The 24,480-nt window shown below is 42.5% G+C and overlaps 1 protein-coding gene across 15 annotated transcripts in view; it reads right to left on the minus strand.

Annotated features, from left to right (window-relative positions):
• Positions 1-24,480, minus strand: part of MACROD2 (mono-ADP ribosylhydrolase 2) — a 984,824-nt gene that overhangs the window by 87,202 nt on the left and 873,142 nt on the right. For 13 of the 15 annotated variants that reach the window (XM_068153137.1, XM_068153136.1, XM_068153138.1 and 10 more), the window contains 2 exons: positions 14,750-14,831; positions 148-189 (listed from right to left, as the gene is read on the minus strand). In XM_068153137.1, coding sequence (XP_068009238.1) covers positions 148-189; positions 14,750-14,831 — 124 coding nt within the window. The remainder of the gene's footprint in view (positions 1-147; positions 190-14,749; positions 14,832-24,480) is intronic. The other 2 variants (XM_068153134.1, XM_068153131.1) reach the window with 1 other exon arrangement.

Below are 24,480 nucleotides of genomic sequence, written 5' to 3' on the forward strand. Positions count from 1 at the left end.
GTTAAAACCAGCAATGGCTGTCGTAGCATCGGCAAAAAGTTATTTGCACTGCTTATCACAAGCAAGATAATTAGTTCAAGAATTCTTTCAGTTTGCTTGGTGCTTTTGAGAAGTGATATATTTTAGCATTAAATATTGTTTACTCACCTGTCTCTTCAACCATCTCAGTCCCTCTTTCACTATCATAATCTATCGAGAAAGAAAGGAAGAAAGAAAGGAAGAAAGAAAGGAAGAAAGAAAGGAAGAAAGAAAGGAAGAAAGAAAGGAAGAAAGGAAGAAAGGATTAATAAGAATACCAGGAAACATTAAACATCAACTATTCTGTGTTTAAAATTGCCCATACTGTAGTTTGCTTAACGTTTTGCAGTGAGATATGGAGGTGGACGAGAAAGAAAGGGCTTGGTATTAGGCTGATATTAATAGATACAGGAAACAAAAGGAATAAAATTTTGTATGATTTACAGAATTAATAAATTGAAATTGCATTCCATTTCCCAGCACAGTTTTTGGGTTATTTGTCAAGTTTCAGTTTGCCTTGCTTCCCTTGGAACAGCTGGCTATGTTAAGGGGAGAACTAGTTATCCAGAAGTCATACCACATAAAGAAGTCATGATAAATTTCATTGAAAATAGAATTGTTTGGGCTGGAAAAGTCCTCTAAGATCATGGAGTCCAACTGATCCTGCCAACTAGAACATTGGTTTAAGACCAAACTTGGTCTAGGCAAACATTGGTCACTTGTAAAGATTAAGATGATATATGAGGAAAGAAGATTCTTTTTGACAGAAGTTGCATTTCAGTAACAAAGGAATTTCTTACTGCAAGCTGTTTTGAAGGGGGGGGGGGGGAGGGAATAATTATTAGCCCTCCTTAACATCTCGGTAATTCAGTGTTTCAGAGCCTAAATCATCCAATGGACAGCTCACTGACCACAGTTTATGTTGACTATGTTCCTAACTCATAGACTATGTTTATGCCCATTTACATGTATCTGAGCATGTGCAAATTCTGTTGCAAGCTTACAATTTCTGTCTGAAGTTTAACATCTTACAAACTTGTGTATGTGCATATTATGACCAACATTATAACCCAAAGGAGTTTTGTGATGTTGTGTTCCGTGGTAATGGAAAGTAACAGTAGCATTTAGATCCTAATTCACAGGCTCAGATCTTTACACTACAAAATCCACAGAGAGCCAAATGCTGTCACACATGCTATCTGCATTAAGCTCTGCTTTCATCAAGATTTGGGGCCTGGAACATTATTTAAGTATCATGAGAACAGAACAATTGGTTGATAACAGAGTCACCCATGGGGAATTCTGTTTGCTCTAAGTATGAAAATACTGAGTGTGAGAATTTTTGTGGATGCTTGTGAATCTCCAGTAGATGGATCTATATCCATTCTTCATCTCCCTCCATCCCATTCAGACATGATCCAGAGGGCAGAAATTTCTGAAGCCAGTAAATGACAGCATGCTACATTTTTCTTCTCTTGGGCATTGGGACCAGTACAAAGGATTGGGACTGAATAAAAACACTAAACATTTTATTTCCTTTCTCCTTATTCTGGAAACAGTTGTTTTGGAGATCAAAAAAGCACACGGGCCACTACATTACAAATGTAGATACATGTACAGAAACTTTAAGGAGCTTTGACAAGTAATTTTTCGTCAGGAAAATGAAAAAAAACATCTTGTTGAGGCCAAAAGGAATTCCTCCACTGACTTCAGCTGAGCCAGAATTTTCAACTAGTGCCACAGTATCACAGTACTGCCAAGGTTGGAAGAGACCTCGAGGATCATTGAGTCCAGCCCATCACCACAGACCTCATGACTAGACCATGGCACCAAGTGCCACGTCCAATCTCCCCTTGAACACGACCAGGGATGGGGACTCCACCACCTCCCTGGGCAGCACATCCCAATGACTAATGACTCTGTCGGTGAAGAACTTTCTCCTCACCTCGAGCCTAAACTTCCCCTGGCACAGCTTGAGACTGTGTCCCCTTGTTCTGGTGCTGGTTGCCTGGGAGAAGAGACCAACCTCTTCCTGGCTACAACCTCCTTTCAGGTAGTTGTAGAGGGCAATGAGGTCTCCCCTGAACCTCCTCTTCTCCAGGCTAAACAATCCCAGCTCCCTCAGCCGCTCCTCATAGGGCTTGTGCTCAAGGCCTCTCCCCAGCCTTGTTGCCCTTCTCTGGACGCATTCAAGTGTCTCAATGTCCTTCTTAAACTGAGGGGCCCAGAACTGGACACAGGACTCAAGGTGTGGCCTAACCAATACAGAGTACAGGGGCACAATGACGTCCCTGCTCCTGCTGGCCACACTATTCCTAATGCAGGCCAGGATGCCATTTGCCCTCTTGGCCACCTGGGCACACTGCTGGCTCATGTTTAGGCGGCTGTCGATCAGCACCCCCAGGTCCCTCTCTGTTTGGAAGCTCTCCAGCCACTCTGACCCCAGCCTGTAGCTCTGCATGGGGTTGCCGTGGCCAAAGTGCAGCACCCAGCACTTGGACTTGTTGAATGGCCCGATACTTTTTCCACAAACCACTCAGAAAACATTTGGTTAATTCAGAGATTAACGATGATTCAGTTTCCAATAACAGATTCTTTCCATGGAAGTGTTTATAATGAAAGCAGCATGGTAAAATTTCAAATTAATCCAAGGCTTGACACTAAATCAGCAGAATATAATATCTTAGCACACATATATCACCTGGTCTTCTGTGGAAGTTCTTAATTATAATTCTGAAAGCGACTTGGAACATGAAATTCCCAAAGCAACAGAACAGCTTCTAAGCTGGTGATAATGGACACAGACAAGACATCGGATGTTATTAAAAGGTAGTGAGGTCATTTTGCAATATAATTATGAAGAGGCTTTCGTGAACTGATTGTGAATTAAAGGCTGGTTTTCCCTGGGAAAAAGAACCCAGGTCTCACTGAAAGGCAGTGAAGTCCTTCTGAAAATGGGATTTGGGCTCCCAGTCACTTGTTGACACAACCTCTAGGTCATTGTGGTGCCCTTGAAAATTCTTGATCCAAATTTGAGTTTCACTTCAGCATGCAGCATTCCCCACTCACTTCATGTGGCTATAATTCTTACTCTCACACGATTAATGCATCTGGTGGAAGTGCTTCCATATCAAATACAATGTGGTCTCTTTCACTGACGTTGGGGTGGCTGGCTGAAGTGATAAACACCACGTTTAGCTGACAGATTATTTGAGATAAGAAGCAGTGTTTCAGTTATCTATATCTGAAATTCATTCATTTTCAACAACAAAATAATAATTACATTACAGGCAGTTTCTTGGTTATCAGTTCTGAAGAAGAAAAATGAAATAAGAATAATTTTTGACAAAGCTCTACATGGCTAACATACAGGAAAATCAGTGCCAAGTGTGCTGTATATTAGATTTGTACTATCTGGTGTTTGGTTTTGGTTCTTCTTGGTTTTGCCCTTATGTTTCTTATACTTCATTTTTACTTCATCTAGAGGAAGTCTTCAAGAGGTTTGCACAGACAGTAATCTCAAAGCAAAATTGAGTAAAGCCACAGAAGAAGCCAAGAGGGAATCTTTGATGTCAGTAAACATTTCCCAATATTTCTTGCCCAAACTCCCCCATTTCAAAGACCAGAGGTGAGGTCCTCTGTAACTCTCACCATTACTCAAGAGCTGTTGCAAAATAATTGACTATGAAAACACACTATAATTTCTGTGTGTATGTATCCACTCTTGGTTATTCTTCTGACTGGAGAATGGCTTCCTCATTAAAGCCCTAGATTTTGGGAAGCTCTTCCAAGATGACCTTGCTGGAATGACAAACCTCGCAGCCTAGAGTGAGAGGAAAACTGACAGTGACTCACTGCAAGGGTCAGCCCTCCCACAAGAAAACTCACGTCAGTATTTAGAAGGCTTAGGAGAAACAGGAGCTGTCTAATTCAAAATGTGTCACATGGCTGAAAGTCCAAAATCTTAGAGCTGATTAATTGGGCTATGGTATATAAAATTAAGGTATCAGACTGGTGATGTATGAGAGAACAGCTTCCAGTCAAGCATAAAATAATTAACAGTTGAGAGTTAACCTATGATTGAAATTCACCCTCTAACTCTCACATTATCTGGGGTAACTATATCTCTAAAGAATACAGAGCTTTGCATTTGGGAGCAAGTTGCTTGGAGCATACACATTTGTGTAAGTCACAGGCTCTCTGACAGAGTCATGAACCAAGTGATGCCTTTTACTCTTTCACTCCCCTCTCCCTTGTTACCTGCCAAGCAGAGTAATCTGCTTTTACTGACACTGAAGAAGAGGATGCGTTTGCCTGTCATATACCTTTTTTCTTTGCCTTGCTGATCAGGTTCTTTCTCTGTCTCACTAGTTGTTGCACACAAGCAAACAGAAGCCAGATGGCTAAAACCATCAATCTGGGGTAAGATTTATGTAGGGAACAGAGAGGTGAAAGGCTCTAAATACTGCTGCTAATCCCCAAAGCCATTAAACCACCTCCTCCTTGTTGCTCACGCTTCTATTTGCATTCTTCTTCATGTTAGCAGGCAGAGAGTCAGCTCTGAACAAACACCTTTTATTTTTAACTGCACATGCACTGAAGTGTTCTCGCAGGAGAGCCAGCTCCACGTCGCAGGAGGCTGCTCCTTCATCTGCATTCAGGGCCTGCATAAAGGGCTGTGCGAGCTCCCCATACATGCTGCCAGCTCCTCCCTGCTTCCTTTAACTTCTCAGCTGCCTTGCTTCATCTTTCAGGATTTGCTCCTTTTCTCAGCACTTTCTGCTGTTTGCTGAATTCCCGTCCACCCCACGTGTCTCAGCCTGCTCCTCCTTGCAAGTGCAGCTCCTTGTAGGGATTATAATTAGGGGTGGGGCTGGGAGAGCCTTTTGCCTTTGGGCTGGGAAACAGCAGTAAGATTGGCACATCTGTATAGGAGATTGCAGTGACAAGATGGTGATCATATGTTGATTCTTAAAAAAAGCACAAAAAGCCTCATAAAAATTATAAAACTTTCCAGCCACTGACAGCTGTAGCCATCCTGATGAGTTCATTTGCTAGACAAAAACAGGGGTCCAGCCAGACACGGTCCTGCCGTCAAGCATTTGCCCACGATCTGCCTGTACAGTTGCCACTAGGATAACAGAAGGTGCGTGGCACAACAGTCTCACAACACCGAGGAAAACAGATCCCATTTGGGGGCTCAAACAAAAACTCTTTTTGCATTCAGTCTTGGAGTGGGCAGCAGTATGGTGCCCACCTGATGCAAACTGTCTAAACTATTGCTAACATTAGGTTTCCAGCAGCTGAAAACACTCACCTTTCCATACCTTCGTCCCAACACTTCACCCACCACTCTAGATGATCATATTAATATCCTTAGGGATCACTTCTTTTTGATTGCTTAAAACTACTGCTGCTACTCCACAGGAGCTTCATAAGGGTGTACAGGCTCTATGTCCACCTCAATCTAAAGGAGTTGATGTTTTTGTAGCGTAGCAAACCGCATGAGAACACCCTGGGGTCTGACGAGGCTTGCAGTAACTTAGGAACTCACAAGATCTTTTGGTTGTTTTGATCCTTACACCTCAACTCTCCACTGGGAGAAAACAAGGACTGACCAGTAGTACATAAAAAAGGGAATGTTTTCTGATACTCTCTGTACATCCTGGCCTCACTGCGGCCCTGGTGCAGTTTTCCTTCCCGTGTGTTGCTTAGTTACACCAGTCCCACAACATTGGAGTCTCACTGAATGTAAAATGTGTTTGTAGCTTTTGAAGCCATATCAAATAGAAATCCTTAGTACCAAGCTCGTAAGAAGTTAGGAACTGTGGGGGTTTTTTGTCACCACATAGATGGCTTCTTTTATGTACTATATCACTTGATCTGCTGTAAAATACACATACCCCTACCAGCCTGAGCCACACAGAAATGCTGTGCTCATGTTCCTGCTGTGAGTGAACTGGACAACATTGTTCCCGTGCAGGAAATGGTCCTCACATCCAGGATCTCTATTTCCCAGATGCTTCTACCTTACACTAAAGGAATGAGGCACTCCTTGGGAAAATATACAGTGGGTTTTGAAAAAGAAGCTATGGCAAAACCTCCTTATTTCCTCCCTGCTCTAAAATACTGAAAACAACGGAGTTTTGTTTACTCAAGTGCTAAAGTGGATTTCTCACCCACACGCATGCTAATGTAGCAGTCACACACAAAATGGTACATTTTGCATGCCATGACACAGTTCTAAACACAAGCTTCTAACAAAATCTCATCAGTAACCTAAGGCAGAGGCAATCAAATGAGACAAACACAAATTTAACTGCACCCATTGCAATTAGAAGCACTCAAGCACACGAAGTGACTCGGTGTCAGTGAACAGAGAGGACACAGGATATTTTTGAGCGTGACACAAAATGCATTTGGAATTATTTACGTGGCATGTCACAATATGCAATACAGCAGGAAGAAAAGATATCTGATCAAAGATGTATTCACATAAGGTATTATACTGAATAAAAACCTTCTGCTTGCTCACCTTGTGGTGCCAGGCATCCATGTGTGAAGGATCAAGCACAGAACAGAACCAAAACACATTTGCCTCCCCTTACCAATCTCTCCCTGAGCCTAAGGTTACATATAGATCATGGTGATTAATAGCCACTGTTGGGCTAGTCCTTTGTTGCTTGAGCTAATCTTCTTTTTAACTATATTTAAGACCTACAGGCTCTGCAGCACCTCAAAGCAAGCATTCTTATACCTTAATTATGTGTTGGGTGAAAACCTGCTTCCTTTTGCTTGTTTTCATCCCAATTCACCATTTCCTGGGACACCTTATACTCCTTGTGTTACAAGACATGGTAAACACGTGCTCTATATTCACCTTTCCAATTATTGTACTCATCGTCTTCCCTATGCTCTCCTACACTGTTAACACATGCAGCAGTTTGGTCTGCATCTGCATGATGCCTGTGCCTTCAAAGGCATCCTCACTGCCTGCCACTTTGCTGTTTCAACAAGGTCCTCATCTAGATGCCTCCCAGGAGCTGGAGAGCTCAGAAATTTGGAGTGGAGAAATGCACAGAAACATGCATTTCCTCTGACTTCTGGATTGACAGCAGACTTCACTCTTATTCTCACAAAAGACACTCATGGAGCAAAGAAGCGGAGGCTCCATTTAGGAAACAAAAAAAGTTCTAACAGCAACACCTTAATAGGTTACAGTCCCGTTGTCTGTCCATACCCTGCTTCAAGCAGTGCCTCTGCTGCTATCAAGGAGAAGGCAAACAATTTTCCAGACCATATAGCACACAATAGCACAAGCCTCTGCCAGACTTCATACAACCAGGGGATTTAAGCTCAGATTCGGAGGTGACCCATACTTGCAACACACAGTCTATCGCAACGCCCTGTCAGCAGACAGCCAGGGAACAGCTCTGAAGGAACCATGCCAGGAAGCTTTATTATGATTCCTACTGAAGCAAGAAACTGCCCATTCAGTTTTTATAAGGTACTGGAAACCCAGTGCCATGTTAGAAAGTGCTAGGAACCCCTTCTTGTTCTGCGTACCTCTTAAGATGCTGAAAATAGTATTTGAGCCATCAATCACACACTATGCCTCCCAAGCACCACTCCTGAGCTGCATTTTGTTCATCCTCCTGCAAAAAGGGCTAAGACAATGACTGGTAGGAGTGGCACAGTCATTGCCATGGTGAATGAAGACAAAAAGCCATAGAGCAATTTTGTTTCACAGCTTTACCAACACCTTCAGCTTTCAGCTAGCTTGAGGTTTTATGAGGTAAGTTGTTTCAGACACGTTTGGAAATGGACAGATATTTTGAGCATTATGGCTATACTATACTTTTGGATTGAGAGCAATTTTTACAGCACCCTACTTACACTGGAGTGTACTTTATCAGGATCTGTAGGTGCTGTGAGGGACAGAGCTAGAGCAAAGACAGCATCTTATTCTGGTGCACAGGCTGCTCCACCTCCCCCACACAGGTGCTTCCTTTGAAGCCTCTGTTACTGATGGACAAGGAAACATCATGGGAAACAGTGAGACTGTGCTTCTCCCCAGTTGTTTTGAATTAAGTCTTTCACCAAGGGGTCTTGTAGAAGCCACCTGAGGATTACATCCTCTAATATGATGACAGATCAAAGGTGTGCCAGAAGCATTTCCCATCCACGTGAAATTGCCAGTGTGCCACAACCTTCTCCAAAAAGCACTATTGCCTTCCACTCACCAAAAGAATCCTCCCTCCTCTCTGCCTGAATGCAAAATTCCCCCTCAGACTGGAAATCTGAGGGGAATGCTGAATGCTGGCATGGAGTCCTGAGCAAGCCAGATGGCTGTGAATGCATAAACACTGAGTGGTACCCTGGTACGCTCTCAATGGCTTGATACATAGACCTGGTAAGGGATGCACGGTCATGCACCATCTTATGGCACATTCACCATTTGAAAAGCCAAGCACGATCTTCAAGTGACAAGCCAAAAAGTTTCCAAAGCTAGAGAAACCAGAGAGCACCCTGAGCATCCCAATACAATAGCAGGGATGGCAGCTCCATCAGATCTGTGGGGTCAGCCAAGAGAAACTCATTTTACTCCTAACAAACAAGCCTGAGCTGCAGGTGACCCTGCCCAGAAGCAGAGCACAGGCCAAAGACTGTGACACCTTGTCTCTGCTGCTGCTGTGGTTGATCTCTCTGGTTCTGTCCCAGCTTTATCTCAGCCCCAGGTGTGTTCATGCACCTAGAGCAAGCATCTGGACATAAATTTAGGCTGTGCATCATCAGCAAGGACACAGTCCCTCCACAGTTACTTGACAGATTTGTGAGGAAAAGCAGGGAAGAAAGGGATATCTGAGTGCCTCTAGTTTAACCTTTGAAAAACCAGGCAGTTATCAGCTGTGAACATGACAACCTGAAAAATCCACATGAGGATGGGGTAAAGCTGCTGCAACCAAAACTTCCGGGTGGTCCTCACTGATCAGGAGAAAAAGGATAAAAGGATTTTAAATTCACCAAGATCTTACATCCTAATGCCCATTTGTGGTGGCTCCAAGCCCTGGTGGCCTTTGCACACCTGCCTGGACCAGTCAGGAAAAACAGAGGTTCGTGACTTACGAAGCAAATTGCTACCCAGGTGAAATCTCAGATAAAGGATATCGAGTGCTTCCAGTAAACTGCTTGGCACTGATCCACACCGTAAAATAAACGTCATGAAAATATTTTGTGGAATACATTCTGGTGATGAATTAAGGAAACAAATCAGCTCATGAACACTGCAAATGCAAATAGAGAGGCTAAATTTATCAAGCAAATTACCCATTTGATACAGGATTACTTACTAAGGGCTAAGTTATGATTCCTCTGCTCACACTGACGATGGCTTCAGCCCCAGTGAAGTCTGCCATACTTGTGGAGAGGGCAACGCTTCTCAATACCAGTACAGAAATTACAACCTCTCTTTTAAGAGTTTGCTCACGTATTCTTGCAGGGATCAGCCTTTTTAATACAAAGCCCTTCATTCAGCCATTTAGACAGTTTCCAATTTGATTCCAAGCCTGGTAGATCTCTTAACAATGAATTTCCTCTGCAATTGTAATATATTTGCACATTTATGCACAGCAAGGATGCTGTGCATCCTCCTGAAGTAACAGAAGGATTAATATAAGACAGGAGCTCTTAACTCTATGTGCTTTGGGTAGTGGGAACACACAGAGTTTTCACCAACCAGGATAAAAGCAGAAAATGCACTAAATAGCATAACCTGGAATAGAGGGGAGATTTTTTTTTCTTTCAGGATGAAGCAATTTCGTTCTCTTTTTGCTAACATCAACTGATATGAGTCAGGGGAAAAAAAAAGGAAAAAAAATATAGAACCAGCTCTTGGGCTCAGCATCCTTTCATTAGCTCTGAAAGGACACAAAGCCTAAAAGCTTGCATCTTCCATCTATCTACTGGTCTAATAAAAGTGCAAATCTGTCCTCTCTCTAACAATTTTAGCAATGCTTTCGTGAAGTAATTTTGTTACTCTGTTTAAAGTAGTAAGAATGCAATATAACCTTGAATGCTGCAGCTTCAGAGTATGTACCCTTTATAACATTATTTTTGTCTAAAGAACAATTTGTGAATAAAAAATATTCCCCTCTCCAATCCCCTGATAAAAGGTAGTAGATTTAGAAATACTTTAAACATTACAATTTAAGATAAATCTTTCACAACAGCCACCAAGGAAAATAAGCATTTGTCAAAGGTCCTTATAAGACTATATATCTGCCATATGAAGTAGCTAGGTATGCACAGTATAGAAGAGGGTGGAAAAAATCAAAAGGTGTCTCTGCCTCCAGGTGGCAACTGCTTATAAATACTCTTGATTTCATTGCTATGAATAGCATCCTAGAAGTATGCATCGCTGTAAGGTAACTCCAGCTTTTCAAGGGGGACTTTCTATGGCTTTTCCTGGTCAGTGCAATTAATAGATGTATTTAGCAACAGAAGTAATTCCTAGTATCTAGGATAATGTAGAATCCTGTTAGAAGAAACAATGAATTCCAAGAGTAAAAAAGGTATGAGCATCAGCTCCTTTCCCAGAAAGCTCACTCATAATACTAGTAGCAATGAATCCACTAGTAGCAATGAATCCAGCAATGTAAGAACTAGGCATCTGTGTCAGAACTGCAGGCAAGGATGTTTTATTTGCCTGAAAGATATGTAGCAAGACATTCCTTCAGATTAAGTAGGGAGAATTTCCCAACACAGCTGAAGGGAGAATGGCTAGGCTATCCCATCCCATTAGGAGATAGGATTCAACTGGTGAAATGAAAAAAAACACTTCAATGTTTGTGGCACCTAATACATTAAATCATTGGTCCACCTTAGGAATATAAGGTTTCTCATGCTACTGAAACAGACTTCTACCCTCACTCTTCTACAGGGCACACAAAAAACCAGCACAACCCCAGAGATTCCACAGGAAGTTCTGCATAGAACAGCACCCTTTACTTTCTCTTAAAAGAGGTGCTTTTTCTGGACATCCACTAGGATGAGATGCAGAGTCTGAGTTAAAGACTAAGTGGCACTTCCCCATTGGAGCACACTGGGTCTGGCACAGGTTCTGTACTGGCTTCTGATTACTGAGATTAAATCAGAAACGCTGAGGCTGTGGCAACTGGTCTGTTACTGAACAGCTTTGCTATGCTCCATAGATATGAAATTACTTAGAAGTCTGCCTCTTCCCCCTATATATTTAAAGTTTGTACATGACAAGGTCTTGGCAGTTGTTCTAATATCAAGACTATTACTCAACTAATTTCTTTGGCATCCCACTTACAAAATATGTCTAATGATATCTTTGACTAACGGAACAATTTCCCTATATCTATATTCCACTTACTCTAATGCACTGAGGTGTAACTCTAGCTTCATTTCATTATCACTTGACTAGCTCAAGCACTTGGATGTCTTTTAGGATTTATTAATGTACCAGCGTTAAAGTAATAACTATTTATGTATATAACTCCATGAATATATTCTTCTTTCTAAGCATTTTTGTCCACATCTATTAAAGCAGATATATTTAATAATGTTTCCAAATGTGAGACACTTTTAAAGATGTCTTGATGTTTTTCCTCTAAGCTTAAAGCAATATCTCAGTGTTACTCTCTCCTGTTAGTGTCCTACCAATTCAAGTTTAGGGCAAGTCTATCGTTAAAGACTTTAATTTCACTGCATGAATAGATTCACCTAAAAAAACAAACCCAAAACTCCAGAGTTAGAGACAACTCCAGGTAGAGACAATTGTTAATTTCTTGACACAGAGCCATAATGACTAAGTCCTCTGTGCAAGAAACCAGTCCTGCAGAGAGATGGAATATCCCAGTAGTAGGAGGGGCTGCTGCTGACTTATCAAAGTCTGGTATGATGAATGCATATGACATATGAGAAGAGATGACTGAGAGGGGATCTCATCAATGTCTATAAATATCTGAGGAGTGGATGTCAATTGCAGGGGGATCACTCTCTTCGGCAATAATAAGCCAAGGAACAACAGGTACAAGCTTGAACATAGAACATTTCACCTCAACATGAGGAGAAATTTCTTTACAGTGAGGGCGATGGAGCACTGGAACAGGCTGCTCGCAGAGGTTGTGGAGTCTCTCTCTCTGGTCACATTCAAAACCAGTCTGAGTGCATTCCTGTGTGGACTACCATAGGTGACCCTGCTTTGGCAAGGGGAGTTGGACCCAATGATCTCTGAGGTCCCTTCCAACCTCTAATGTACTGTGATACTGTGACAATTCATGGGAGACCAGATAAAAAAACAGATGTGATGGTCAGCTGGTGATCACCATACAAATTGTCTTACCAGTAGGCTGAGGATGGGGCTGACTTCAGCTGACAGCTGTGGGAGTGGTGGTACCCTACAGAAAAGTTGTCAATTCAAGACAGCAAAGAAAGCCTGATTCCAAGGCTTTCATTAAGGCACTCCTTCAGGAAAAGAGACCTAGATACTAATTATTTTTCCAGGGACACTAATGGAGAATCACCTGGGTTTGCACGCATCCTTCATGCCTCTCCCTGTGCCCTCAAAAGCTGAAGATCTAAGTGACTGCTATAAAAGCATACCAAGTGTCTGTGGTGATACAAGATATTAAAATCAGATCTGAATTGCTGACCCAAGCTCAGAAAATCCTTCACTGACTCAGGGATAGTTTTAGATGCTTAACTCATTCCAGCTCACCAGGCAGGAGGTGCTCAGGTCCTTCTGGGAATTTGCGTCATTAAGGCATACTAAAACCGGTATTCAAAACCATTAGTTATGAGAAAATTATGAGGAAGCTTGTGAAAATAGGTCCTATGCCTTTTTTAGCAATCTACACCAAATTGTGGCTGCTGAGAACTAAAACATCTTTTTCTGGACAGCTGTCTGTATAAGCATTGGATCAAATCTTTTGCATCGTCAAATATCTGCAATGCACTGGATTTGCTGCACTTAAATGTCCCCACCACAGGCACTTCTCTATTGTCACATACCAAATTTCCTGCTCTAATTGAAGGAAACAAAAAAAGGGGTAAAACATTGCCATGCATGGGAATCAATCTACTTTTAAAACTGTGATACATCTGATCATTTAGATAATAAAGGTCTTTGTATACCATGACACCCAACCACACAGGTTCTCTGTAGACAGCAGTTCAACAATGTCAGCTTTTGAAACCCCCCCAAAAAGAAATAAATCTCTCATTGTCCTCTGGGCTTGCCACGCTTCAGCTCTGAAGAAGCGTCTTCATGTCTCTCAGGCCTTCAACCCCAAGTAGATTTTACATTAATAACAACAATACTAGGCTTTAATCCACTATTTCAAAGGCCTTAATGGTGGTGGCAAGTATTAATACTTTACTGTGTTGACAAATTGACACCGCAGTTTACTCTTGCTTATTCTGAAGGGGAGGGACACTGCCAGTCGCAGCAGGCAGGGCACTGCTGCTTTGTCCTGTGTGTTGGGGTACACTGCCAAAAACATAAAATCACACAATGAACGGATTAGACATGAATGCAGTCTTTGAAATGCGTGTTCAATGCGCCCCAGACAAAAATATTATTAAGCAATTAGGCACCATTCTACGCTGCCTGAATAATTCAACAGGTCTTTAAGTTTCAGCTGCCAATCATCGCAAACTGGAGATTACGAAGTTGTCGACTAAAAGCTTTGTTCTAGGAGGTGAGACAGAAACATCACAATTTCCACACCACCAGCCAGAGCAAAAGTTAAAACCTGCTGCGGCTGCTGTGACAGTATGGTCCTGCAGAATTAATGGAGACTCGCAACAGACCAAAGCTCTGCTTCCTATTACTCAAAGGCCCTTTCCGACGGACAGACAGACAGCAAGCGTGGGCAGTATTTAAGTGACTGCCACTTCTGAAATGGGCAATAAAACAAAATACTAAGAGCTGGATGTTGTCACATATAGCAGGACTGATGTTATAGAAAACAAAAGAAAATGGCAGAAGGTTAGGCTTGATAAAAAACCTGAACACAGACTGCTAATGATATATGGTAAAAATAAATCACAGGCATGTGGGAAAAGGGGGATTAACAAATTTACTATCCACCAGGTTTTCTTAAATTCTAGGAGGTAACCTCCTGTGTGAAACATAAGATGAATGGCTAACATTTCCCAAGTGCTCCGGTGAGAGCCATCTTTCTCCCATTCATTCTTGCACAGGGACAGCTCAAGTTTAAAGTTCTCATTCAGACACAGTTGGGCTCTAACCCCTGTGGTATCTTTTCAGGCCCAGAGAAACCCTACCAGCATTATTAATGAAAGAGCAGAGCACGTACAAAGTGCATGGAAAAGCAATATACACTAGGAGCTATACACATTAGTGCAAATCATTTTCTTCTTGGAGTCAAGAGAGACAGCGCCACGCTCCAGGTTTCAGGAGGAGATAGGGATACAGCAGGGAATGAAGCAGCTAGCTGTGCTGAGCATACAAAAGCAGGCCTTGATTTTGCAGAAGCAGTATCACAAGTAGTTTTACCGCTTCACAAATTTTGAATGTCTGCATTTGTCTGGGATCACAGCCTCTATGTGCAGCCAATGCTTAAAGAAAGTTCACATTTTAATATTTGGCTGAGGCAGGGAAAGAAGAAAGGATGCCAACTGTTGTCTTTCTGCTGCATCGTTTTTTTCAAGTCAGATGGCACTCGATTACTGCACCTACCTAAGGGGAAAAACTCGCCCATTTTCTTCTTGAAAATTTTGTAGTCAATCTCCAAGAAGACACAGAAGATGATGCGATCCACCTGCAAGAAACAAAAAAATATTCAGAGTGAAAGGATTACCATCATAAACATTGGTAATAGTAGTTAATAAAAGCAAAGACCTTTTGAGCCAACGTGCTTTTATGCCTGGGGCAAGCAAGAAAACATCCCAGGGATGCGTGTTTTGACTTTATTGTGCATCTGCGTTGTAATTTATGAAATAACATTTGCAGTTGCAGCTCACGACTGTATTCTTTGTTAACTGCCTCCTGTTTATGCAAACCACTCTTGAGCGCAGTATAAATGACTTTTGGCATTCTAGATGAGTACTGGGATGCAATGTTTGATGAAAGAGTCACATGGGAAGCTTCTCATAAGCATACAAAAGAGTAAATGGGTAAGCAAAGAGCTCTTTTTCCAACCCTTGTCCGACAAACTATTTGCAAAACCATTTAGGATTTTTAAATGGCTTTAAAAGGTTTCATGTGGTTTTAATTTACATGAAACCACTTACTCTTGCTATAACACAAGCAGAAGGCAGCAAAACCCAAAGCTGATTAGATGACAGGTAGCACATGGGGTAAATAAAACATTTAATACGCCATTTACTTAGCGAGGCTAAGCATATCAATGAAACCACAGCCCATAATGTACACACCACCCACCAACCATTTCAAATAAATTGTTTGGAAGATCATTGTGTATGAAAGGACTTTCTAAAAGAGATGAAAAAGAAGCCAAACAAAATAGTAATAATAAAAAAGAGCCAACAAAAACCAAACCCAAACCCAACACCAAACAAACAGAATTCCAAAGCCTTTAATGCCGGACTTTGCTCTAGACCTGCTATTTCTTTATCTGTTTGCACAGCCCAGCCCAAATTGCCTCTACAGCCAAAACTCAGCCCCAGGAGGGAGCTGTGGAAGTCAAAAAGATCCTCCCACAGCTGAGCTGAGAGACCTGCAACCAGTAATCAAGTTTTTCTCTGAAGTGCATGAGAGCTTAACCAGAAAGGGATGAAGCCCAAGCAACAGGAAATTCAGCATCTTGGCTGGCATTATGCTGTCCTCATGTCTCCATGGGTAATAAGCCAATCTGCTGTAGCAGAGCTCTTCAAGAGCGCCTTTGCACATGCTAGAAACAGCTTCAGCCTCCCCCCTTCAGGGAAACTGGCGGGAGCAGTGCTCTCAAAAAATTGCTTGCTTTCCCTTATCTTCAGTAGAAAATGCTGTCCTTTTGCTAGAGCTGTTCTTCAAAGCAAAGTACAAGTCAAAGCTGCCATTATGCTGAGCAGCTCAGGATGTCATTTTAGAGCTCATTTTGGAGCAGCCTGGTAGAATATAGAAGGGAATAAGAGCAAGCAATAATAATTTATGCTGGAAAATGCTAGTAGCTATAATAAGGCCATCTCTGAATCAAAGCTGACCACTGAAACCGAAAGAGGAAACTAGGTAGGAAATACAAGGCTGAAGGCACAGGTTTTGTGGGTGTTAAGGAAAAGAGAAGCTTGTGAGCAGGAGAGAAAGCAGCAAGACAGAGCTTGGATGGACGCAGCTTGCTGTTAGATTGGCGGATTTGTGAGCAGGAATCACAGAATCCATTGGGTTGGAAGGGACCCTCAAAGGCCATCTTGTCCAATGCCCTGTAGTGAGCAGGGGCATTTCCAACTAGAGCAGGTTGCTCAGGGCACCATAACGTTTGACCTTGAGTGTCTCCAGGGATGATGTCTCAACCAGGGATGGTGCCACAGTTTGCTCTCCGGGCAGTATTTCACCACTATCAATGTAAAAAACTTTCTCCCTATGCCCAACTTAAATCTACCCTGTTCCAGTTTAAAACCATTGCCCCTCAATCCTATCACTACAAGCACTTCTAAAAAGTCCCTCCCCAACCTTCCTGTAGGTCCCCTTCAGATACTGAAATGCTGCTAAAAGGTCTCCCTGGAGCCTTTTCTCCGGGCTGAACAGCTCCAGCTCTCTCAGTCTGTCCTTATAGGAGAGGTGTTCCAGCCCTCTCACCGGTTTTGTGAACTTCCTCGGGACCTGCTCCAGCAGGTCTATGTCCCTCCTGTGCTGGGGGCCCCAGAGATGTACGCAGTTGTCCAGGTGAGCTCAGTGAGAGCAGAGCAGAGTGGCAGAATCACCTCTCTTAAAGGAAACTGCCTGTTGCTGTCTGCTCATATGATAATTCACAGAAACAAGCTGTTCTGTGCATCACTTGTAAACAAAACCAGGATAGACATAAAGATATGCTGGACTGTATAATCAGCCACTCTTCATGTGAGATATCATAAAGAATCCAAATACTGGCTAAGCGCTCACACCAAAAAGCCATACTCACCTATACTCACAAATGCATAGTGTAAAGCACCAGTGGAAAGAGGTGCCATATCCTACCTGTATGAAAGTTTCCACTTAAGTAAAGTTGTGTGTTCTCATGATGAAAGCTTTAGACAGTAAATGCTTACACTACATTTATTGTGAAAACTGGTTTAGGAGAGTGCTGGTGTGACACTAGATTGTCATCATCTCTCTCCACCACCCAAGCAGAGCAGATGTTCAAACATTACAGCCAGAGGCCAAATACATGCACCAGGACAGCCAAAAGAGCAAGGATGGAAACTCAGAAAACAGGGAAGGAATGATATTCCCACACATAGAAGTTCTGAGTCATCTTCCTCTCTATATAGTCCTTGTGTTCTCTGCTCTAAATACTATAGATATTTCCTGCATTTTATATAGTTCAACTTCTCAAGGTGTTCCCTTTACTTTTATTTATTCTGTGCAGTTGACAATGATAAAAATTCTGCAATCCTGAGAATTCCTACTACTTCTAATATAATTCCTTAATTTAAAGATAAGGAGCCTCTCTAGAAACAGCAGGCTATTTCAAAATTTCTAACCTCCTGGCTGAATACCTCCTATGTATAAACCTGTTCAATCCCTTCTTGGTGTGAGAAAAAGCGCTCTATTTTTAAGTATGCATAAGGTATCGGGATGACAGCTGAAATCCTGTGTTTATCTGATTGAATGGCATGTGTTGGCAGATAGTAAATCTGAAATTAAACCATATTCTATCACGCTGCCAGTCATTGACTATTTTATCTAACATCCCCAGTTAAAATAACTCAAAATTAGGTATGAAGAGTAATCCTTGTCCTCACTATTCCTGTTCCAGCTACAATAAGGAAAGGTTTAATCCAAGCGACTCCAAACGTGCCTTGCCTGCTGCCTCACAAAAGCTCAGCAGGCCTTTTGGGATGCACACTTATGAGAGCTGCTCTTTATTCAAAGAGGAAATCTCTCTTCTCATGTGGTTAGGAAATGCCAACTTGATTAGATGTTTCATGCTGCCTCTATGCAGAGGGCAGGGAGTAGCCCCCCAGGGACTCCCCCAAGATGTCCAGGGGGCCCAGAGCACCTTTTGTAGGTGCCCAGCTCCTCCACAGCTGACCAAGCACCACTCAACTGCAGCAGAACTTTAAAGGAGCCGCAAGTTGAAGGTATTAAAGCTCATCCTTGATTGACAGCTCTTTTTTGGAGGCCAGTATTAAAAATCAACCATCCCCTGTCAGAACCTGATTAAATTCTGCTCACTTCACAGCTATGAATAGGTGGATCAAAGAACCCCAAAATTAAGAGTGCCGCAACTCAGGAAGAAGGGAGTTAAATTGCATGAGCTGTTCACTTCAGTAGGCAGCTGCACAGATCAAGGCTCTGAGTACACTGATTTTTTTTTCTCCTTGGGTCCTGCTCTCCTTGCCAGGCCCCATCTAATTTTGAGGGGGTTACCTTCCCAGGGGCTTTGTCAGCTGCACCTGACAAGGATCAGTTATCTTTTGGGGCTCTGTGTGGCTCATAGGGCTCAGGCTGTATTGCAGTGGAATGGACCCAGAGTCAGTCAATAATGTCAGGATTTTACAAGAGTACAGCCAAATCTCAAGAACTAAAAACCCCTCCTCTGGGTATAAAAGCACTGTTGGTCTTAATAGCAGCAGCAGAAAGAAACCAGCAAAAGCATTTCCTCCTGGTTTTTGTTTGGCAAGGTTTTGTTTACTTGGTTTTTCCCCCAGTGAATTTGGGAGCACTTTAAGTTTCCTAGTGTGTTAGTGAACTTTGGTTTAGTTCACTCATAGAATCATAGAACAGTTTGTGTTGGAAGGGACTTTTAAAGGTTATCTAGTCCAAGCCTCCTGCAGCTGGCAGGGACATCAACTAGATCAGGTTGCTCAGAGCCCAATCTAACCTGACCTTGAATGTTTCCTGGGATGGGGCACCCACCACCTCTCTGGGCAACCTGAACCAGTCTTTCACCACCTTCTCTAGTCTAAATCTCCCCTCTTTCAGTTTGAAACCGTCACTCCTTGTCCTGTTGCAACAAACCCTGACTAAAAGCTTGTCTCTATCTTTCTAATAGTCCCCCATAAAGTATTGAAAGGCCACAATAATATCTGCCTGGAGTTTTCTAACTTCTTCGGGCTGAACAACCCCAACTCACTTCAGTTTTTCTTCACAGGAGAGGTGTTTCAGCCCTCTGCAAGTTTTGTGGCCCATCTCTGGGGCACTAATGGTCTAGAAAATCTCCATGGGAGGCTGGGACAGGTGAGCACTCAGAGACTGCATCATCATCACAGTGCAGGAACAATGAAAAGCTACTGAGGGTTCCATAAACTGTATGGCAGAGCTGGGAGCTCCACCTTCTGCAGTAGCTGAGCCCCACTAACACACAGACACCACCCACGAGGAGACAGCTCTGCCCACAGAAGGCAAATTGAACAAGATGGACATGCACCACTTGACGGAACAATCATGAGCCTTGGCATATCCAAAGCCATGATAAAACAAGTCTGCTTATGCTTTCTGGCAACTTTGCATTCTCTTTTAATGTTTGCTTTTAGAAGAGAAAAAAGAAAAACCCTGCCCTTCTACAAACTAACAGCACACATCAAGTTCTTAAAGGAGCATTTCCTCTGCTGCAGCGTGGGGGACACACTGTATGCATATGTGCTCATCTGTGCATAGTCACCAATAGAGGAGAACACTACAGCTGCACCTAGATATGTTTTAGTATCTAAACCCAACAGACCTTCCTAGGTCTTCTGATTTACTTTCATAGAATGGTTTGGGTTGGAAGGAACCTTAAAGATCATCTAGTTATGACCCCTGGCCCATGGCAGGGACACCTTCCACTAGAACATGTTGCTCAAAAACCTGTCCAACTCAGCCTTGAACACCTCCAGGGAGGGGGCATCCACAACCTCCCTGGGCAATCTGTTCCAGTGTCTCACCACCCTCACTGTAAAGAATTTCTTCCTAATACACAGTCTAAACATCCCTTCTTCCAGCTTAAAGCCATTCCCCCTTGGCCTATCACTACAAGCCCTCGTATAAAAGTCCCTCCCCAACTTTCTTGTAGACCCCCTTTAGGTAATGGAAGGCCACTAGAAGGTCTCCTCAGAGCCTTCTCTTCTTTAGTCTGAACAGCCCCAACTCTCACAGTCTTGTTTCAGTTCTTTTGCTGTGGCTTCTGAGAGGTTGTGCATTTCCTGTGACTCAATTTCCCTATTTGTTTAGAGGGCTACAAACAGGTGGTGTCAAACACAAACCACGGGACATGCCAAATGTTGTCACATGTGTACTGCACAATCAAGTGCCAAGCTGTGTGTGTATATATATATACACACACACACATACTTGGAAGATTTGAAGTGGAAAACTGATCAAAAGAAATTACAGACTCTTTTCTCTAATGAGTGTTTCCATGCCTTTGCCACCTTGTGTCCCAACAAAATAACAGCTCAAACCCAAAATAAACCCAACTGCATTTCAGCCCTCCTAAGTACTTTATGCATATCCCCAGTATCCAGCAAGCAGTGACTGCTTTTTATTATGTGACAAGTTTCATCATAATTTAAATCTTACAGGAAAATACATAATAGAAAAGCAGTGCTAATCTGTAAAAAACCTTCCCCAATCCCAAATCAAAGTAACAGTAACAAAGAGAATGAAGCAGTTCTTTGTATGTGTAGAGCATCCATTTTGCATAATGCCCTTACCTGATCCTACTAGGACCTATTGTTGTAAGGTGATAGCAAAAGCCAGAAGCTTTCTGTAACAATTTTAGTTCATCAAACATTCTGAAGTCTTAATTCAAAACTCAGTGAAGCCAAACAAAGGCTTTTTATTGACTTGAGTGTGCTTGGATAGGCACCTATACTCCATAACCCTGGAAACAGCATTTGCCTCCAAAAGAATTAAAGTTCTTATGATGCTCAAATTTAATTACCTGAAATCTTCAGATGCTTTCTCAAACATCTGTAGCAGTCACAGTTCAAAGCTGCTTGCACCCATTAAGACCCCATGACTACAGTGCCTGTAAGGAAGAAGCCTTGCACTTCAGCTGTGCTACAATCCCACATTTTCCTTCTGTTCATACTGCAGCTGCTCAGGCAGCCCCATTGACCTTCACTGCCTGACAGGATTTCACTTGTAGAGACCAGTGGAATCAAAATCCTAGTTGTGGGAAGCAAAGAATAAGGAGGAAAATATTTCTAATGCACCACAGGCTGTGAGTGTCCTAGCTGGTCCCCACATACTGCATAAAATGTCTTCTAGTTCTGTGGCAATGGCTGAGTTTGCTGCTCAGAAATCCACATCTCACACTCCCTCTCCCTCTTACTGTCAGGGACCCCACTTTCCATCTCTTTTCTTTCTGGTTTTCTGACAGTTACCAAGCTGACACATTGAACTGACTACATCCAGAGGTACACTTCAAAGAGCCCAACATCTGTTTCTGCCCCCTTAAAGTACTGGTAAATGATGCTCTTGATGCTGATAGTCTCCCCTTCAGCCTACCCTCTGCCCAATCTGATCCTCTGGTAATCCTATTGCAACCAACTAACAGATGGAAATACCAGCTTTGTAAAATAACACAGGCATCTGTGATATCCTTTGCAGCAGCTGTGAGTCTACCCACTTTGCCAGAGGCGCTGCCTTTCCTAAGCACCATGCACATCTGGCCAGCTGTCCAGATAGCAGCCTGCCTGACCAAAATGCAAGAGCAGAGAGGACCGCATCCCACTTGGAAATGAGCTGTGGTTGAGGCCAGAAGTTTTCACATGATCCTTCCAAAGGTGAATGCTTCAGGCCCTATAAAAATTGCTCATTTCACAGCACCGTAAATTGAAGTTCAGCCTCCTGGTATTATTACTAATTTCACACAAACTGTTAAAGCATAGAGCCTAACTGACTGTCTGCTCTTTTTGGCATGACATCATGGTCTATAATTGCAGAATTACTCTCTAAAAGAACTTCTGTCAAGTATTTAGGGCAAATACAAATCTTTGGCGCCACTTCCATCCTCATAACAAGATTTAAGCGAGGCAGAGGTGTCAAAACGGTGATGTGGTGAATTTGACAAGCAACAAACTGTGTGATGATGCTCACAGAACAATTCACCCAACCTTAAGATCTTTACACCAGGCCCAGCTTCAAATCCACTGCAGCCAAAACATACCCCTGTTTACTTGAATTTGCAGCCACCCAAATGAGCCCAGCTTGAGGCAAACAGGCAATCTCTAGATCACCTTTCAGTCCTGCTGGTGGAGGGAGAAAGTTGTGTTTTCTCAGGACAAAGCCCTTTGATTTGCATTGGTTTGAGTTTTGACATTCTTTAAATCCAAAGTCTATTCCTAAATAAAATCCACTTTCCTGTAAACCTCCGGCAAGTAATGGTATTAATGGAGCATTATGATTCATTAATAGAGATCAAGAGAAATACCTGTTGAGGATCAGCTGTGAAGTAGCAACCCTCACTTAAGCCATCACATTACTCCAGTGGTCATTGAAAGAAAAAAATCCAAAAGCATAAAACACATGAATTACAAAATTATTTATGCTTATCACAGAGTGGAATGTTCTCTGTGGTGGTCTGACTGAAGTTGAAAGCCAGGAAGCGCTTTAATATCCCATTTCATGACAATAAGCATAACCTTGCTTGGACTGAAAGATAATCCAAAGTCCAAAGGCAACTCAAACTCAAACCAAACCCCAACAAACAACATCCCAAAGGAACAGTACACAAGGCTTTGCAGCAATCCCTGCCTCTAAAACAAAATGCAGGGGATAAATTTAAAGCACTGTCAGAACATCTCTCCCTAGATATTATGCCTACTCCTACAGCTCTGCTTGTACTCAGCAGATGAAGACAAATTACTCCCTGCATCACATGGGTTCCAGACACACCTACAAAATCACACTTACCAGTACAGCACATGCCTATCTACATACTACTGAAACACCGTAATACTTTATAGTGAGGAAGCACTTTCACCCAGAGAACTCACACACAAGCAAACATTACAGTTTTGTGATAGTTCCAGTAAATAGTTCTGATAGTTCCACCTCCAAGCGGAAATTTGCTGTGTTCAAAGTCACAGAGAACAAAAGTAACAGAACTAGACCAGGAGCCTGGGATTTTTTTCTCCTGTTCTCTCTCAAGCAAAGGTGTTACAGGGGGAAAAAGAAAAGTTCTGTCAATGGTCACAAGCAAAGTTCACGAGCTTCACTGCACACTTTCCTCTGGCACATCCTTTCACTACACCTATGTATTGTGAGAATCATAACAGTAAATCTTTTTCTGTGATACATTGGATGTTTCTAAAGCTCACTCATTCTCCTCGAGAGAATCGACTCTGTGCTTTCAAGAACTTTTTATTGAATACAGAGTAATACAGGTGGAGCTTTCCCTTTTGGACCTAGTGACTCTTTGTGCTGGGCTGTAGCTGTTTTGTGTGTGAACAAAGTACCTGCAATACAAGCGGAGTGACTGGTCTAAAGAAGCACCTGGATCTAACACAGGAAATCATGACAAGATCTTCTGAGGAACTTACAAATGGTCAGCAACAAAATTGTATCATGTCCCAGCTGCTTATATATTACATGACTATATAAAGCATAGAATCACAAAGACTGGAAAATACCTTTAAGATTAAGTCCATGACTAAACCATGTGCCTAAGCACTACATCTTTTTTGAATACTGCGAGGGACAGTGATTCCACTACTTCCAGAACCATTTTGTCAGTTAAGAAATTTCTTTTAATATCCAATCTAAACCTCCCCTGGTGCAACTTGAGGACTTTTCTCTCATCCTATCACTTGTTACTAGGGAGAAGAGGTCAATCCCCACCTCAATGCAACCTCCTTTCAGGGAGTCATAGAGAGCAAAGTGGTCTCCTCTCAGCCTCCTCTTCACCAAGACTAAACAACCCCACTGCCATCAGCTGCTCCTCAAAAGGCCTGTACTCCAAACTCTTCACCAGCTTCATTGTCCTTCTCTGTGCTAATACAAACACAGATCACAAACCCACAGAACATTAAGGGTTGGAAGGGACCTCAAAAGATCATCTAGTCCAACCCCCCCTGCCAGGTCAGGATCACCTAGAGTAGGTCACACAGGAATGCATCTAGGTAGGTTTTGAATGTCTCCAGAGAAGGAGACTCCACAGTCTCTCTGGGGGCAGCTCACTCCATGTTTTGTCACCCTCACAGTGAAAAAGTTTTTCCTTAGATTCACAGGGAACTTTCTATCCTCCAGCTTGAACCCATAAAATAAGTGGTAATTAATATAGTTTGGTTTTTTTTTTGTCCCCAGCCAATACAAGTTTTTCAGGGTCCTTAAACCTGTAAAAC

This window comes from Melanerpes formicivorus, unplaced genomic scaffold (assembly GCF_026170545.1).
Source record: "Melanerpes formicivorus ecotype bairdi unplaced genomic scaffold, bMelFor1.0.p_v2 SCAF_25, whole genome shotgun sequence".
Taxonomy (NCBI): Eukaryota; Metazoa; Chordata; class Aves; order Piciformes; family Picidae; genus Melanerpes; species Melanerpes formicivorus.